Source organism: Scatophagus argus, chromosome 9 (assembly GCF_020382885.2).
Source record: "Scatophagus argus isolate fScaArg1 chromosome 9, fScaArg1.pri, whole genome shotgun sequence".
Taxonomy (NCBI): domain Eukaryota; kingdom Metazoa; phylum Chordata; class Actinopteri; family Scatophagidae; genus Scatophagus; species Scatophagus argus.
The window spans coordinates 21593606-21611107 of record NC_058501.1 but is presented as its reverse complement, the minus strand read 5'-3'; the positions used below and the strand labels follow the sequence as shown (position 1 = coordinate 21611107).

At 41.4% G+C, this 17502-nt stretch overlaps 3 protein-coding genes across 5 annotated transcripts; all 3 read left to right on the top strand.

The window, feature by feature from the left end:
* Nucleotides 1-278: 278 nt before the first annotated feature.
* On the top strand, nt 279-10219 carry LOC124064884 (protein rapunzel-like). 3 transcript variants are annotated; one of them, XM_046399733.1, is made up of 3 exons: nt 279-328; nt 7327-7390; nt 7554-10219. In XM_046399733.1, exon 3 carries the CDS (start codon nt 7580-7582, stop codon nt 8753-8755), a length of 1176 nt encoding a protein of 391 aa, XP_046255689.1. In that variant the 5' UTR covers nt 279-328; nt 7327-7390; nt 7554-7579; the 3' UTR covers nt 8756-10219. The 3 variants fall into 3 exon arrangements, with proteins under 3 accessions (XP_046255689.1, XP_046255688.1, XP_046255690.1); XM_046399732.1 differs by lacking the exon at nt 279-328 and adding an exon at nt 4372-4506; XM_046399734.1 differs by lacking the exons at nt 279-328; nt 7327-7390 and adding an exon at nt 4456-4506.
* On the top strand, nt 390-3714 carry rpz5 (rapunzel 5). Its single transcript, XM_046399731.1, has 2 exons — nt 390-872; nt 1924-3714. The coding sequence occupies exon 2, from the start codon at nt 1986-1988 to the stop codon at nt 3165-3167; it is 1182 nt and encodes a 393-aa protein (XP_046255687.1). The 5' UTR covers nt 390-872; nt 1924-1985; the 3' UTR covers nt 3168-3714.
* A 3605-nt stretch (nt 10220-13824) lies between the features above and the next one.
* On the top strand, nt 13825-15347 carry rpz4 (rapunzel 4). The gene is made up of 2 exons (XM_046400804.1): nt 13825-13918; nt 14083-15347. Exon 2 carries the CDS (start codon nt 14109-14111, stop codon nt 15282-15284), a length of 1176 nt encoding a protein of 391 aa, XP_046256760.1. The 5' UTR covers nt 13825-13918; nt 14083-14108; the 3' UTR covers nt 15285-15347.
* Nucleotides 15348-17502: the final 2155 nt, after the last annotated feature.

Genomic DNA, 17502 nt, shown 5'->3' with positions numbered 1-17502 from the left:
TAGAGAGAGAGACACCAGACTTTTATTTTTATTTTCCCAGGGTGCATGGTGTCCCTCCATGAGGAGTGTTTACAGGATGTTATCTGTGTCAGTGCTGGCCCCTCATCCCTCTCTGAGTGGGTTTCAGAGGAATGCTGGAACGGGATGGAGGAGTTCCAAAGGGGGAGTGACGAGAGAGAGTGAGAGAGAGAGAGAGAGAGAGAGAGAGAGAGAGAGAGAGAGCGAGAGAGAGAGAGTATATATACATCCCAAGGAGGCTGGTGCTCACAGGCACAGCTGGACTACCGGATAACTGGACTGTAGCCCACTGGATATTTAGCTAAAAAAGGTGAGTTATTTGTTTTTTCTGCTTTAATTCCACTGCCAATTAAGCATCTCCATCATTTACTTCACCTCTACCATCCTTTTTAGTTTTCTATGAAATGTAAGGGGAAAAAATGGAGAAAGAAAGAAAGAAAGAAAGAAAAAAGAAAGAAAGACTCAACAACTCAATATCTTGTTTTGGTTGTTCTCACCATTATTAAAGCTGACCTTGATAAGAAGATTTGAGGAACTTTAAGTCCTCTATTTTTTTAAGATGTTCAACGTTTTTTTCTACAGAAAAATAAACCCCAAATTCAAGTGAAATGCCATAGGTGGAGCTGAGCCCTTTGGGGGATGTGGTTTTGTTCAGGAAATATGTGATCTCTATTGAAGCCCTGCAGCTCTCTAGCATAGCATATCATACCGAAAGGGGATCAAGTGCTGTGTGGGACTCGCCTTTTTTTTTCTTCTGATAAAAATATATACCACTCTTTGAAAAGAAGACAGATTTTTCTTTTGTGGTTTCACAAGCAACATCATTTTCACACACAAACCAAGATAATTACTCAGTAAGTATTTTTTTTTTCACAGTTTTTATTTTTCTTTGTTAGAATGGAATTTAATTCTGTTAAGCAATTACAGGTTTAAATTTTGAATTGTGCACTTTTTGTTATTTTTATCAGTTGGTTCACATAGAAATGTGGGGGGAAAGAATTTAAAGGCAGTGATGGCATGTGACTGAATAAAGTCAATCTAATTAGTGCAGTAATAGGAAAGACTGTAAAATGACACCACTGATCTCATCACTGCAGTAATTACTGGTAAGCTTATGTGTTGTGGTTACATATATAAACTTGTATTTTTCTCCTTTTTTTCCATAACAATCCATCCATCCAACATTTGTAATTGTTTGGTTTTAATTGGGGCTGTAATGATGAGCGAAGTGTGATTGCGTTGCTGAACAAGTGCAGTGGTGGGGATTTTCTTTTCTCAGACTTGGGTGTGCCTTTTTCTGAACTGAATATGGGCTCCAGGGAACAACAATTGAGTTAGGTCATCTCTCTTGAGTATTTTAGACCGAATATCCATACTATAGTTACAAAAACGAATCCTCCGCTTTCACCATGTTGTGAACATCTGTGTTTGCTTTGGGACTCGGCTATTGTCAGAGCAGTAAGAAAAAAGCCATCCCAGAGGGCCAACACTGCAACGTTGCACAATACGTCATGTCATAATTCATGAGTACACACACCATGTTTGATATTTGTTCTGAATTGTCATCCATGTGTGCCTCATTTGTGTGCTTTCATGAGCTTTTTGATATGTGTCAATGCCACCAAGGCTTAAGAACGAGTCGCTGTCATTAGCTGAGCCTCGGAGGGTGCGGCATGAAACTGGATGCCTACATGTGCTGACATGACCTGGCGTTTGCTTTATTGTAGGGTTTTGTTTGCCAGGAAAATGTCCTGTGAGAAGAAAATGTATTAATGTCAGCTGATTGCATTTGCTTTGCAAAACATACCTGGAAAAAGAAAAAGGGGTACCATATTTTTTCTGAAATGTCATAAAAATAACACTATAATGAACTTTACAAGGGTTTCATGTTTCTTCTTCTTTCAGGCACCAGCAAAGTCTCTGGCTGTGGAAATTAGATTAGTTAGTGTGAGACACATAACACAAAGATGAACAGTGTGGCAGATTGGCTCGTGCAGAACAGGGACAAGATCGAGAAAGGTGTGGAGATCATGGGGCAAGCCTCTGAGGTGCTCGCTGCCACTGTGGGCCAGCTTCACCCTATCTTGGAGGCTGTGTTTGTTGCTTCTGCTGAGTTACTCAGTAACCCGGAGGGCAAAGAGGCCCGCTACATGACTCAGCAATTCGAACTGGTCAACAAGCAACTTGAGGGAATCCAAGATGAGATAGATAAAATTGCCCTGGAGCTGCAGAGGACATCACTGAACAAGCAGAACTTTGATCGGGAGGCACAGATGCTCAGTCAGTACGAAAAGTTCCAGGAGTTTGTCAATGCCAAGCCAAAGTTCAGAGAGAAGAAGATGGAGAAGTTCCTCAACCATTATGAGAACACAGATGGGGACTTGAACTTGGATGCCCTCTACAATGCTGTGACTGGGGCTAACACCTCAGGAGACCCTATGATGGAAACAGTAGTTGCCACGGAGCAGAGAAGCCGCAGGGCAGTTGAGGATTTCTGTGCCCGGCTGAAGAAGCTCTTTGTGGTGGGAATTATTGCCGTTATGGGCCATGCTGCCCTCAAGGAAGGGGTGGTGGGAGAGGAGATGGTGAAGAAGTGGCAGGAACGGATGGAGGATGTGGAGAAACGAATGAAAGCTGCTGTGGATGACTGCACAGAGAACTTTGCAGATCAAGCCAAGATGGACATGGAGCACTTTCTTCAGGAGAATCCCGGCACTGTCAACCACGAATTCATCAAACCTCTTCTGGATTCACTTGCTAAGAAATATGACTGGGTGAACTGGTCCATCAGGGCCTTCGGCGACAGGGAGCGCATTTTCTTTTTCAACTGGCTGGCAGGAAAGAAGTATCACGGAAGCGGAGGAGCCAACTGGTTTGACATTTTAACCAGAAACAAGATCAAAGTGGTGGTCTCTTTCTGTGTTAACCCCAAGCCCATTAACAAGAGTCAGATCCAGGAGCAGATTGAAGGCATGAAGCTGAAGGGGAACATGATGGGAGTGGCTCTGTCTTTGAACAAAAGCTTCCCCAACTGCCTGGTCCATGCTGTCAGCCATTACAAGGAGGTGGTGGAGACCAACAACTTCCATGAGGATTGTTACTACTATGGAAAACACAAAAGAGCTTACCTGTGTATCCACCCTGAATAGACTCACAGAAGAGTATAAATTGTAGCTGCAATCAGGAAGAAGTGAGCTACAGATCAATTCATGAATGTCTTTACCAGAGAACTGCAAATATTTCCATTAAATATAGAAATGTATTCAGAAATATTGTCTGTGTTAATGCATAATCTGCTATGTTTTTATGTGATTCGTTGTCACTCTTGTAATGATTTTTATTATATCTTTCTTCTGTTGATGATACAGCATGTTCAGGGCGCTACAGAAATTTCAGAGCCAAACATCTCCACGCCAGCATTGACTTATGATTCTGTTCCTATTGGACTCTTCTAGGGATGGGTGATATGACAGTATTAGTCTATTAGTTTATTGCCGTATGTTTATACTTAGGTACTCCTTTATTGCGTTATTAGATTTTTAGGTGATTTTATTTTATTTTATTTTATTTTATTTTTTTGCATTAATCTGGTGATTTATCAATTGAATCATTATTAGCCTTTGAAAGCTATAAAGCAAAAAAAAAAAAAGCAGAATGGAAATTGTTTTGTCAGTTGCCAAACTGTCAAGCTCAACATTTAAAGGGATATTTTTGCCGAGAGTTAGACCTAAAAGTGAAGACTGGTAACAGAAGCCACAGCAAGAAGCCGTTAGCTTAGCTTAGCACAAGAGGGAAGCAGCTAGCCTGGTTCTGTCCAACAGAATCCTTGTTTGTTTAGGCTAAACTAATCATCTTCTGGCTCAGATTTAGGCTGTTTTTTATCATAAATCCTTGAATGATTTCCTTTAAAATTTACTCTATATAATAGTATATATATCGCAAACGAAACAAATGACGCATACTGTGGTTTAATCGGTATTGCCCACTCTTAGATATAGATTTGCATAAAGAAAATCTAATATCGTGCAGCTTTTGGTGCAGTATATATAATGCAACAGGGTACACGTCTAAAATCCCTACTCCACAATCACTTCATCAAGATACTTCTGTATATTTTACTTTAATTTGTAATAAACACAAAAATATGAATGTTTGCGTCGTCAGTGGTTATCATGACTGTGTGATACATGACATGACAATCATGGCTAATCGACATGTTTAACGTACAGCTGACTGCATTCAGTCTCTTTCAGCAGTTGTTACACGCCGTAGTTTGTCAAATGGGTGGAGATCGAACTGTAATAATATTACTACAGAGACAACCTGTTATGCTCATAACTATTTTTTAACTGTCAGCCACCCAAGTGTTTTTTCCCCCGCGTTTCTGTCTGACTGGGTGTGTCTCTGCTCTGTAACATGAGAGCCACATGACCAATAGGAAGACAAGCAGTCCTGAAGTTAGTCTATTTCTTCCGCAAACTTTTTAAGGTGAGTCCATTTCTGTTAGACAGTTAGTCCATTTCTGATCAAAATACTTCATAGTGGACAGGCGTATTTAGGTCAACTGCGTGGTGGTGATGGGGACACTTTAATAGTAAAATGATCGATTCAACTTCATCGACTTCACTCCAGTCTCTCGTTACATAATCGAGCTTCGTTTTTTCCCTCTTTGGCGCACAATACGGCTGTTTAATGTGTCAAATACGCTTACGTGTGCTGTTGACGCAGCTTCATTTCATAAAGTAAAGTGGGTCATTAGATGAATTTGCGGAATTTAACGCAGTTTGGTTTCAACTTTTATGGGCGTGGGTTGCCAGTTCTGGTGCCACCGCTTCACTTTTTCCAGGAAGTGTTATAACTTTTTTAGAAAGGCGTTATCAGCCAGTGTTGGGTTGCAACATGAATCCGTGGTGTTAACCTGCGATGTTTGTTTGGCTCTTTGCTCTTCGGCTGTTAAAATGATACAATTAGAGTCATTGTACACGGACTGATCAATACATTTTCCATTAGGAGGTCGCATTAACAGAGCGATTAGTTTTTCTGTGCAGACCGAGCGGTCAGAGGGAGGCTTTGGTCATACTTGTGTTCAGAGGAAGCTCAAAGATGAAACATTAACTGTCTTGTCTTTTAATGTCTTCTGTATGGCAGCATACCCAAGTATCAATAAGTAAAAATGTTCCATTACAAGTGAATGTCCTGCATTTATACAAATTATTATCAGCTAATGATTCTTAAAGTATATCCGAAGTACTTGTTGTGAGGAATACGATGTAATTTATTTTGTATGTTTATCTTATCTGAAATATTGTACAAAAGTGGCATAAAGGTTGAAATACCGAAGTAGGCTACATCACGGTTGGACTTAAAAAGTACAATATTGAATACTGTAAACATTAAGGTTGTTATGATCATCTAAATTCGGATTTTTGGTCTGCAAAAAGAAGATGCACCTCCAGCTCTTTATCTCTGAAAATATGATTTCTTCAAGTGGTTTGAATTGTCCGTGTGAAGTTGTTTCACATGCACTCAGGCTGCAGTTACACGACCCCTGAGACCCTGAGAGAAACGGAGAACATCAGTGGAAAACAGGAATCACAGTTTTAACACGGTCAAATCAAATAAGACGCAGTTACTGTAAATGTTCTAACATCCTGCTGGAACTTCCTGCACTTTGTTGTTTTTGTTCTCAAATCTTTCACAGAAATCACACTGATATTTTGTATTTTATATCATGATAGGTAGCAGTGTAGATAGAGCTTTGTGGTTCACATTCAAAGGATGCTCATTTAAAGCAATAATTCGACAGTCTGGGAAAACACTTGTTTGCTTTTTGCAGAAAGTTAGAGAAGACGACTGAATGGACTCTCATGTCTGTGTTTGAATATGAGGCTTTAGTTAGTTTGTGGTGATGCTTAGCTTAGCATAAAGAGTGGAAACAGGAAGAAACAGGATGTCTGGCTCTGTCCAAGGAGTAGTAGAGTAAAAAGAAGAGTAATACGACAATGTGTTGGTTTTTGTACTGCTGAAACAAGAGACAGTGTGGTAATAATAAGTGATCTTTAGAGGGGCCTGTTGGCGGATTTTACTTTTATATCTTAATATTTAATCCACAATAATAAGAGTGGTGTGGATCTTCTCATCAATTCCCAAAGAACACGAATAACCATACTAATTCCCACTATCTCAAATAATTCCTTTAATGTCACAGACATCAGACAGACGTCCTTGTTCAGAGCAGTGCAGACATCCTTCTAGGCTGTGGTTGCCTGCAGGTGTGTCTGACCGTTGCTGAGGTGTGTGTGATGCATAAGGCTGACAAATGAGAGCTGTCTTCACTATCTGTCACTGCAGTCTTCTGCAGTCTAGCTAGATAAACCCCGCAGCAGAGAGAGACGAATGAGCTGACAAATTATTTTCCGTTGTCTTGTTGCCGTGGTAACTTGCTGAGTTTCACTGGGAAAGCTGTGCGAGCAGAGCACGAAACGCACCCTCGCCCAGCAAGTTTAACCTCTTCTACTTAATCACTTCCCACGCCTGCTGCTCCAATATTGACTGGGCTGGCTGAGGGAGAAACATTGCTTACTGCTGCTTCTCTTCAGCAAAATTTGATTTCCACCCAAATTACACATTTCCAGTTTTGCATGGGCATGTCTGAACATGCCCTGGAAATCAGTCTGGGTTGATCTTATTCTGCGTCATCTATTTCTGTGTTTCCTCAGGCCTTTGGGAGGAATAGTTAGATTAAGATTTTCCAAGATTTTCTTCTGGACTTCTGGTTTTTATGGTGCAAAAACACAGGAAGTGGTACAATTCATATCAGCAATCATCTAACACCACAGAACACTTATTTTACACCTATTTTTTACCCATGTATTTTAGTGTATGATACCTGCATGTAGCACTTTCATACCCCGTCCATGTTGTTTGGCTTAAAGGCAAATTGGCAGAAACAGCCACTGGCCCAAAAATGTCCCAAATAAAGCAAAATAAGAAAATACAGGCAGAGGGCAGGGTTTCTGCAGATGCAGACACTATAACACACTTCTGATGGGTGTGCTATAACACACATTTTTCCTCATTTTACCTGCCTGCTTTCCTTCTACCATTCTCATAACACTCATAATACTCATCAAAAAAAAACAACAGTTCATTTCCCAAGAGTCAACACACAAATAACACAAACTGTCCAACCAGCACCAGTTTTCCATCACTGCTGAATTCCCTGTGCATTATTGAGTAATTCCTCACAGGGTGTGGTCAGCAGCCAGTACTTAAGCTTACTTCGCTGTTTCTCTCTTTCCTTATCAGTTTTTGCTGTGTTGTAAGAGGAGCAAGGGGGCAGGCCACAGAACAACAACTCTGAAACACAACTGTAAGTAAGCCAAGAAACCCCAACATTTGTTTCTGCCAGTTGACTGACGTTCTGCCTCATATCTGGTTAGCTTTGCCAGCTTTTTATCAGCTCTACTTGCTTAAATGTCACAACAAGACCAATTTTGACTTTTCTAACTATGTCAATGTTTTGTTCTCATTAGAATCAGCCCCAGAGACTTCTGCAAGGATGGCAAACAAGCTACAGCAGCTTGTCGCAGAGAAGAAGAATGTGGTGGAGACAGTCATGGAAGTGTTTGAACAGGGAGCTGAAGTGGTGGCCAGTATCGCCGGTGACCTTTTCCCTGTTTTCTCCATTGCTGCTCCAATTGTTAAACTGGCCCTGGACAACGTAGAAAGCAATGAAGCTGTATTCATGAAGGAACAGTTTCAGAAAGTGCGGGACCGTCTGGAGGTGGTCTCAGAGGAGATTCAGAGGATCAACGACGAGATCAAGAAGAGTGGATTGGATGCTGTATATTTCCCATTAGAAGAGAACATCACTAACCAGTTTAGGAAATACATGGACATCCTTAATGCCAAACCCAAGTTCCGGGAGGTCAAGAAGAAGCTTTTCCTGGAGCATTTTGCCAAAACCGGTGGCGACAAAAACCTGCACACCCTGTACAATGCCGTGACTGGAGATAACATCTCTGGCGAATCTGTACTCGAGATCACCCTGAACTACGAGGAGAAAAGTCGCCGGCCGGTGGAGGACTTCTGTGCCAGGCTGAAGAAGCTCTTCTGTATCGGGCTCATAGCGCTGTTGGGCCATGCTGCTCTGAAGGGATATGATGAAGAGGATGAGCTTCTGAAAGAGTGGAGTGAGAAGATGAAGGTTGTCCAGGATAAAGTGAATGCTGTCATCGAAGACTGCATTGTCAGCTTCCCTAAACAAGCTGAGGTGGATTCCTGTCGACTGGTGAGAGACCATTCGCACTTAACCAACCAGCAGCTTGCTGATGCTCTCATAGAGAACTTAAAGAAGAAGTATGACTGGGTGGGCTGGTCAGTCCGCATATTCAAGTCCCCTTCAGGCCTGTTCGCCAACAAGAAGGATTACCACTGCTCGACAGGGAGGAGTCGTTTCCAGGTCCCTTCATCAGATGAGAAACTTAATGTCTGGGTGTCCTACAGCTCCTCGCCTGAGCCTGTGGATAAAAATCTCATCCAGCAGCTGATCCAGGGTCAGAAGAAACCCACGGTGGTGGGTGTAGCTGAGCTCCTCTTTAAGGAGTTGCCTGGCGACTGCGTCGTCCACACAATCAAGCCCAGCAAAGACCTGGTCTGCTCTCAGAGCTTCACAGATGAGCTCCACTACTGGGAGGACCACAAAAACTTCTACGTCTGTGTTCACTCGGCTTGAAGTCGAAGACACTGAACAAAACTCTCAAAAACCACTCATTCTATGTTTGTACGTTACTTCATAGTTACAGGGATAATCAGAGTCTCATGCTGCCTCTCTGCTTGGCCTTAGCGATGAAATATTACACAACATCTGCCTTAATTTCACCTCTAATCGTTTTTAATGAATTATTCTCTTTTTCTATGAATGTTTACACTCTCTTGCAGACATAGAGGTGCATCAAGTCAGATTTATTTATATATCCCAATGTCCCAAATTTGCTTGATGGGGCTTTTCAGTCTGTACAGCATAGGACACCGTCAGTCCTTTAACCCTAAATTTTGATAAGGAAAAAAAGGAAGAAACTCCAGGAAGAACAGCAGACAGGTTTACAGTAGATGTCATATGTGCACCCCTTTATTGAGGCTGTGTTATAGCCCAGAGTCTCTTTTTGTTATGAAAATGTAGTAACATGTTTTAACATCATTATCTGCAAGTAAACAGTTGCAGAAAAACAGTGGGAATAAGATCTATAATTGTATTTTCTCCTGATGTTTTGTTACATGCTGGGAAAGCTTCATTTAGACTCAGGCTGTTATACAGAGATTATGTTTTGCTGATAGCGATGAGAAGCGACCTCGCTCTGTTGAGGACAGATCCACCAAAGTCGTGAGAGAAAATCCAAACATGTACAGAGACTGTAACAGAAGCGTTCATTTTCACTTTTTGTACTCATCGGACAGAAACAGTAAATCTTGATACAAACAGCTTAAATCAAGCGCGAGAGACGAGACCTCAGACAACATCTGCTGCCGTGAACTTTATTTACACACCCTGCCACATGTGGAGGCGTAGCGACGGCGACGCTTTGTTTACATACACATTCCTGGCATAGCGATTCCTGTGTCACATCTTTACCTGTGTGGTTATGCAACACAAACTGGAAAGCTGTTCCTACTCTCAGCCCTCAGCATCACTTACTTTGTACTTATATGTAGAAGATTTAATTTGAAATAAGAATAAACTAATAATAAATAATTTTTGGCTATGTTAATCTTTCTTTTGGCATCTTTACGTTTCGTTTTGAAGAGATTTTGATCACATTTGGTCAATCCGACCATGAAACCGACACTACATTGTGAGAACTAAAATACATGGATGCTACAGAAGGATCCTGTCAGTAGGCTACTGAGCTGTTTTGATTATTTTAGATATTTTGTGTGTTATTGCACACCACGATAATCTGTGTGTTTGCTCTTTGTTTGTGTATTGTTTATATGCCATTACATAAGTTTAATAATTTTTGCGCATTCTATCATTTCTCCAAAACATACCCCATATATTCTGTATAATTATGTTGCATTCCTGTGTCATATTATTTGTATTTCCATATGGTATATTTGGGCTGTCAGTGTCTCAAAATCCTGTTGGTACCACAAAGCAATGAATGTAATAAATCTTTCAAATAAACTCCATCTTACATCATTTGTTTGATTGATTGATTTGATTTTTCTTCAATACTTTACTGACTCTTGAAAGCGTCTAAAACTCTAATCTGGGCCTTCCGGTTTTTTTGAACACCATAAAGCCAGTATTGTAACATGGCCACTGTACTCTGTAGCTCACTACAGAGTAGTCTCACCACACGAGTTAAGGTAAAATGTCACATGAGCAGCCAAACACCGATATTTCTTTAATTACCAAAAGGAAAAAGAAATAAGTTCTACAGCATATAAAATGTCACCAAGGTCTCACTGATGGAGGCATCATCAAGGAAACACTCACACTGTTTTGTGAAGAAAACCTACAACTCAGTGACAGAGAGAGAGAGCAAAAAGAGAAAAGGATATTATGGTTAGCCAGATTGGAAACACCCATAGTGCTCTATAATTATGTGGTCGTCGCTTTTCTATCTTTGGCATATGAAGACTGCAGTATGTCACTGCAGTACATCACACTGATGGGTCAAGTGCCCAACAGAAGTGGACAAGTGCAAATGAAAACAAGTGGGTCAAAGATTGTTTGTCTGAAAGTATTTTTACTGACGTTTCTTTAAAAGAAGAAAGTCCTGATCAAACACGTAAAAGGCTGACTAAACGCTCTGGACCAACACGCATGTTTAAAAACATAGCCACACTGTAATGATGGTCCTCTTCATTGCTACTGTTACTGGCATTTCTTGTCATTTTTGTAGCATGAGTACTTGTAGCAGATTTCCTACACAGTACCAATAAAAGAAATGACAGACGCTTGACGTATTAAATGTCTTACTGATATTGTGGCATATAATAATCAGTATTTTCTAGATGTGGTAGCTGCCCTGTAAAGACAAATACAATCTTTGGCTCGTTTGGTTACCTCAACAACATGTGGTCATTGTGCTATCACCTTTTGCTGGACTGACTGTGTGTTAATTGCTTGATTGTGCAGTGAGATGCTGTTTGTGTACAGGTCACTGACCTCTGTGTCTGGTATCCAGGCTGTTTGGGCAAAAAGGGTCTCGAGGTTGTCCGAACACCATTTTAAAGGTCTTGGGAGATACCATATGCTAATTAGTGTAGGGGTGTCAGAATACTTTAAACTGTCTGTACTCTTTTAATGTCTTCTGTATGGCAGCATACCCAAGTGTCAGTAAGTAAAAATGTTCCATTACAAGTGAATGTCCTGCATTTATACAAATTATTATCAGCTAATGATTATTAAAGTACTGTAAATACTACTTACTGTAAACATTAAGGTTGTTATGATCATCTAAATTCGGATTTTTGGTCTGCAAAAAGAAGATGCACCTCCAGCTCTTTGTCTCTGAAAATATGATTTCTTCAAGTGGTTTGAATTGTCCGTGTGAAGTTGTTTCACATGCACTCAGGCTGCAGTTACACGACCCCTGAGACCCTGAGAGAAACGGAGAACATCAGTGGAAAACAGGAATCACAGTTTTAACACGGTCAAATCAAATAAGACGCAGTTACTGTAAATGTTCTAACATCCTGCTGGAACTTCCTGCACTTTGTTGTTTTTGTTCTCAAATCTTTCACGGAAATTACACTGATATTTTGTATTTTATATCATGATAGGTAGCAGTGTAGATAGAGCTTTGTGGTTCACATTCAAAGGATGCTCATTTAAAGCAATAATTCGACAGTCTGGGAAAACACTTGTTTGCTTTTTGCAGAAAGTTGGAGAAGACGACTGAATGGTCTCTCATGTCTGTGTTTGAATATGAGGCTTTGGTTAGTTTGTGGTAATGCTTAGCTTAGCATAAAGAGTGGAAACAGGAAGAAACAGGATGTCTGGCTCTGTCCAAGGAGAAGTAGAGTAAAAAGAAGAGTAATACGACAATGTGCTGGTTTTTGTACTGCTTAAACAAGAGACAGTGTGGTAATAATAAGTGATCTTTAGAGGGGCTTGTTGGCGGATTTTACTTTTATATCTTAATATTTAATCCACAATAATAAGACTGGTGTGGATTGCCGCGGTAACTACTGTCATTGCACTACTCCGCCATTTGCACAATACCGCAGCACTGCTGTAAATATTTTTGCACCCTGTATCACTGTTTACATATCTTTCATTCTCATTGTTTATATCTTTATTCTGATTGCTTTTTTATATTTATATAGTGTTATTTTATATTTATTATTATTAGGTATTTTGTTAGGTTTTGGGCTTATACCGGGACCGGGGGAAACTAATTTCGTTCCACCTCATGTTTCTACATGTGTGAAATGACAATAAAATTCCTTGAATCCTTGAATTCTTGTTGAGTTTCACTGGGAAAGCTGTGCAAGTAGAACACGAAACGCATCCTCGCTCGGCAAGTTTAACTGTTTCTACTTAATCACTACTCACGCCCGCTGGTATATACTCATGTCTTTTAGTGTATGATACCTGCATGTAGCACTTTTATACCCTGTCCATGTTGTTTGGCTTAAAGGCAAATTGGCAGAAACAGCCACCGGCCCAAAAATGTCCCAAATAAAACAAAATAAAAAAATACAGGCAGAGGGCAGGGTTTCTGCAGATGCAGACACTACAACACACTTCTAATGGGTCATAGGTGATGACTGAGAGTCAACACATTTTTCCAGTAAAATCCTACATGGTATACCTTCAAAATCAAGCAAAATGTTGTGTGTTTGTTGTGCTGTCTGACAGAGAGTAATATGAGAAGATTGCTTCCAGTTTCAGTTCCAGTTTCTGGTCTGTTTAATATGAAGCTACAGCCAGCAGCCGGTCAGCTTAGCTTAGCATAAAGACTGGAAAAACTGGAAGAGGTAGTAAAATTTTAATCACAAAATTCCTTAGGAAGTCACTGTGACAAGAAGAGTATTGATCCTTTTCATCTGTCTCTAAGCAAGAAAGCAAATAAGTGTATTTCTCACAATGTCAAACTCTACCTTTAAGTTCATTACTGACCGTGAGAATAGACAGAGTAGCTGATTAGGAGTTAGAGGAGTTAGTGGCACATCATTTCATCCACATAGTTTATCTTTTGTAGTAGCTGCATTTTGTACACTGTATTTCTTTCTACTTCAAACATCAGCTTGACTTGGTTTCATCTGGGCTCCTCCATGTTGTCTTCCAGCATGTTACTGTATTAAGATAAACGGTGCGTTGTTTGTTTACGTATATGACATCTGCTTCCCTTCTACCATTTTCATAACGCTCATAATACCTATTTAAAAAAACAGTTCATTTCCCAAGAATCAACACACATCCATCCGTCTTCTTCCCCTTCATCCGGAACCGGCTCACGGGGGTAGCAGCTTGAAAAGCCCCGCCACCCTGGGGAGGAGGTTCATCTCAGACGCTTGTATCTGAGATCTTGTTCTTTCGATCATGAGCCAAAGTTCACGACCATAGGTGAGGGTAGGAACTTAGACTGACTGGTAAATTGAGACCTTTACCTTACGCCTCAGCTCCCTCTTTACCATGGCGGACCGATACAACGACCGCATTACTGCTGTTGATGCAGTCAACACACAAATAACATAAATTGTCTGGCCAGCACCAGTTTTCCATCACTGCTGAATTCCCTGTGCATTATTGAGTAATTCCTCACAGGGTGTGGCCAGCAGCCAGTACTTAAGCTCACTTCGCTGTTTCTCTCTTTCCATTTTTTGCTGTGTTGTAAGAGGAGCAAGGGGGCAGGCCACAGAACAACAACTCTGAAACACAACTGTAAGTAAGCCAAGAAACCCCAACATTTGTTTCTGCCAGTTGACTGACGTTCTGCCTCATATCTGGTTAGCTTTGCCAGCTTTTTATCAGCTCTACTCGCTTAAATGTCACAACAAGACCAATTTTGACTTTTCTAACTATGTCAATGTTTTTGTTCTCATTAGAATCAGCCCCAGAGACTTCTGCAAGGATGGCAAACAAGCTACAGCAGCTTGTCGCGGAGAAGAAGAATGTGGTGGAGACAGTCATGGAAGTGTTTGAACAGGGAGCTGAAGTGGTGGCCAGTATCGCCGGTGACCTTTTCCCTGTTTTCTCCATTGCTGCTCCAATTGTTAAACTGGCCCTGGACAACGTAGAAAGCAATGAAGCTGTATTCATGAAGGAACAGTTTCAGAAAGTGCGGGACCGTCTGGAGGTGGTCTCAGAGGAGATTCAGAGGATCAACGACGAGATCAAGAAGAGTGGATTGGATGCTGTATATTTCCCATTGGAAGAGAACATCACTAACCAGTTTAGGAAATACATGGACATCCTTAATGCCAAACCCAAGTTCCGGGAGGTCAAGAAGAAGCTTTTCCTGGAGCATTTTGCCAAAACCGGTGGCGACAAAAACCTGCACACTCTGTACAATGCCGTGACTGGAGATAACTTCTCTGGCGAATCTGTACTCGAGATCACCCTGAACTACGAGGAGAAAAGTCGCCGGCCGGTGGAGGACTTCTGTGCCAGGCTGAAGAAGCTCTTCTGTATCGGGCTCATAGCGCTGTTGGGCCATGCTGCTCTGAAGGGATATGATGAAGAGGATGCGCTTCTGAAAGAGTGGAGTGAGAAGATGAAGGTTGTCCAGGATAAAATGAATGCTGTCATCGAAGACTGCATTGTCAGCTTCCCCAAACAAGCTGAGCTGGATTCCTGTCGACTGGTGAGAGACCATTCGCACTTAACCAACCAGCAGCTTGCTGATGCTCTCATAGAGAACTTAAAGAAGAAGTATGACTGGGTGGGCTGGTCAGTCCGCATATTCAAGTCCCCTTCAGGCCTGTTCGCCAACAAGAAGGATTACCACTGCCCGACAGGGAGGAGTCGTTTCCAGGTCCCTTCATCAGATGAGAAACTTAATGTCTGGGTGTCCTACAGCTCCTCGCCTGAGCCTGTGGATAAAAATCTCATCCAGCAGCTGATCCAGGGTCAGAAGAAACCCACGGTGGTGGGTGTAGCTGAGCTCCTCTTTAAGGAGTTGCCTGGCGACTGCGTCGTCCACACAATCAAGCCCAGCAAAGACCTGGTCTGCTCTCAGAGCTTCACAGATGAGCTCCACTTCTGGAAGAACCACAGAAAGTTCTGCGTCTGCGTTCATTCGGCTTGAAGTCGAAGACACTGAACAAAACTCTCAAAAACCACTCATTCTATGTTTGTACGTTACTTCATAGGTACAGGGATAATCAGAGTCTCATGCTGCCTCTCTGCTTGGCCTTAGCGATGAACAACAACATGTGCCTTAATCTCTAATCGTTTTTTAATGAATTATTCTCTTTTTCTATGAATGTTTACACTCTCTTGCAGACATAGGGGAGCATCAAGTCAGATTTATTTATGTATTTATTTATATGGTCAATCTGACCATGAAACCGACACTACATGGGGCAGTCGTGGATCAGCGGTTAGGGTGTCGGACCTGTAACCGGTGGATCGCTGGCTCGATTCCCCGTCCCGGTGTCCATGGCTGAGGTACCCTTGAGCAAGGTACCTAACCCCCACTGCTCCCCGGGCGCTGCACGCGGTCGCCCACTGCCCTGGGTTTGCTGTGTGTGTGTGTGCACGTCACTTGGGTGGGTTAAATGCAGAGCACAAATTTCGTTGGAGTGAGTTCCCTCCAATGACAAAATATGTCACTTTCTTTCTTTCTTTTCTTTCTTTCTACATTGTGAGAACTAACTAAATTCTGATCAAACACGTAAAAGGCTGACTAAACGCCCTGGACCAACACGCATGTTTAAAAACATAGCCACATTGTAATGATGGTCCTCTTCATTGCTACTGTTACTGGAATTTCTTGTCATTTTTGTAGCATGAGTACTTGTAGCAGCTTTCCTACACAGTACCAATAAAAGAAATGACAGACGCTTGACGTATTAAACGTCTTACTGATATTGTGGCATATAATAATCAGTATTTTCTAGATGTGGTAGCTGCCCTGTAAAGACAAACACAATCTTTGGCTCGTTTGGTTACCTCAACACCATGTGGTCATTGTGCTATCACCTTTTGCTGGATTGACTGTGTGTTAATTGCTTGATTGTGCAGTGAGATGCTGTTTGTGTACAGGTCACTGACCTCTGTGTCTGGTATCCAGGCTGTTTGGGCAAAAAGGGTCTTGAGGTTGAACACCATTTTAGAGGTTTTGGGAAATACCATATGCTAATTAGTGTAGGGGTGTCAGAATGCTTTAAGCAGCTTCTCCAGGTTTCTAGGGTTCTATGACAGGGTGTGACATACATTAAGAACATGCAGGTTGTGTGATGTTAATTCAGGATTTATGTATTTTAATGTTATGTGGTTTTTAGTTTGGTTTTAAGTTTGATGCCAGGGGACGAACAGACTTTCCTGTACTGTGGTAAGTTCATGTGTGTATTTGGAAGAAGTGTGTCTGTTATTATGGGGGTTTCTTTGTGGTTGAAATAAACACCTGGTTGGTCTGCACCTAACCTCTGCCTCAAGACTTCTGTTTTTAAATCATGCTAACTCACCTGTTACCTGTGTGTAAAGGCCAGAACTTTGTCACAAATTTGGAGGGCTCAGATAGTACTTTCAGTACTCCAGTTACAACAACTGGCTTGCAGAGGAAACAGACCTTGTTGGATACCTGTTTACCAATGGAACAAAACTGAAGCAGATGGAATTTAAACTTTCCTTTTGCTTCTTAACGAAGCAAATCTCTTACAAATACTTTCCAAATTTCCACTAGCAAGTGACCCAGTTACATTAATGCTGAGCGAGCTGAAGCCCACTCTCTGCTTCATCAACAACTTTGAGGAAAAAGGCTTACAGGAAATTAGCCTGAAAATGATCAAGACTGACAAACATCTGCAATTTGCAAAGACTCATGCTGGATGTATTTCAGATCTGCAGAAACTGATTTTTTTTGGCCATTTGTGGGTAAATGGAGACAAGCAGAGCACTATCATGCTTATGTGGCAAAGTTGTTAGCAAACAGTTTATCAACACATCCAGCAGACAAAGAGAAACATTAGTTTCTGTCCAGTATCCCATCAATTGTTGCTCTGTTTTGGTCTCTACCAACTTCAGAGGTAAATATCTGGCTTTTTGGTAGCTAAATGTTCTGCTATGTTCCCCAGCTGCCTGCTAGCGTTGTCTGCCTGCTGTCTGGGGCTGAGCAGTGTTATGAGCAGTAAAATTTTAAATTTACATTATTTTACACCTTGACCTTGACTCTGAAAGAATGGTAATGGAGTCTATGGGATCCACAAGAACTAAAATGCACAACAACTGCACTTTGGGTTGTTCAAAGAAGCAACACATAAAAAGGCTAAGATAAAGACACTTAAAATGAGAGAAAAAAACCC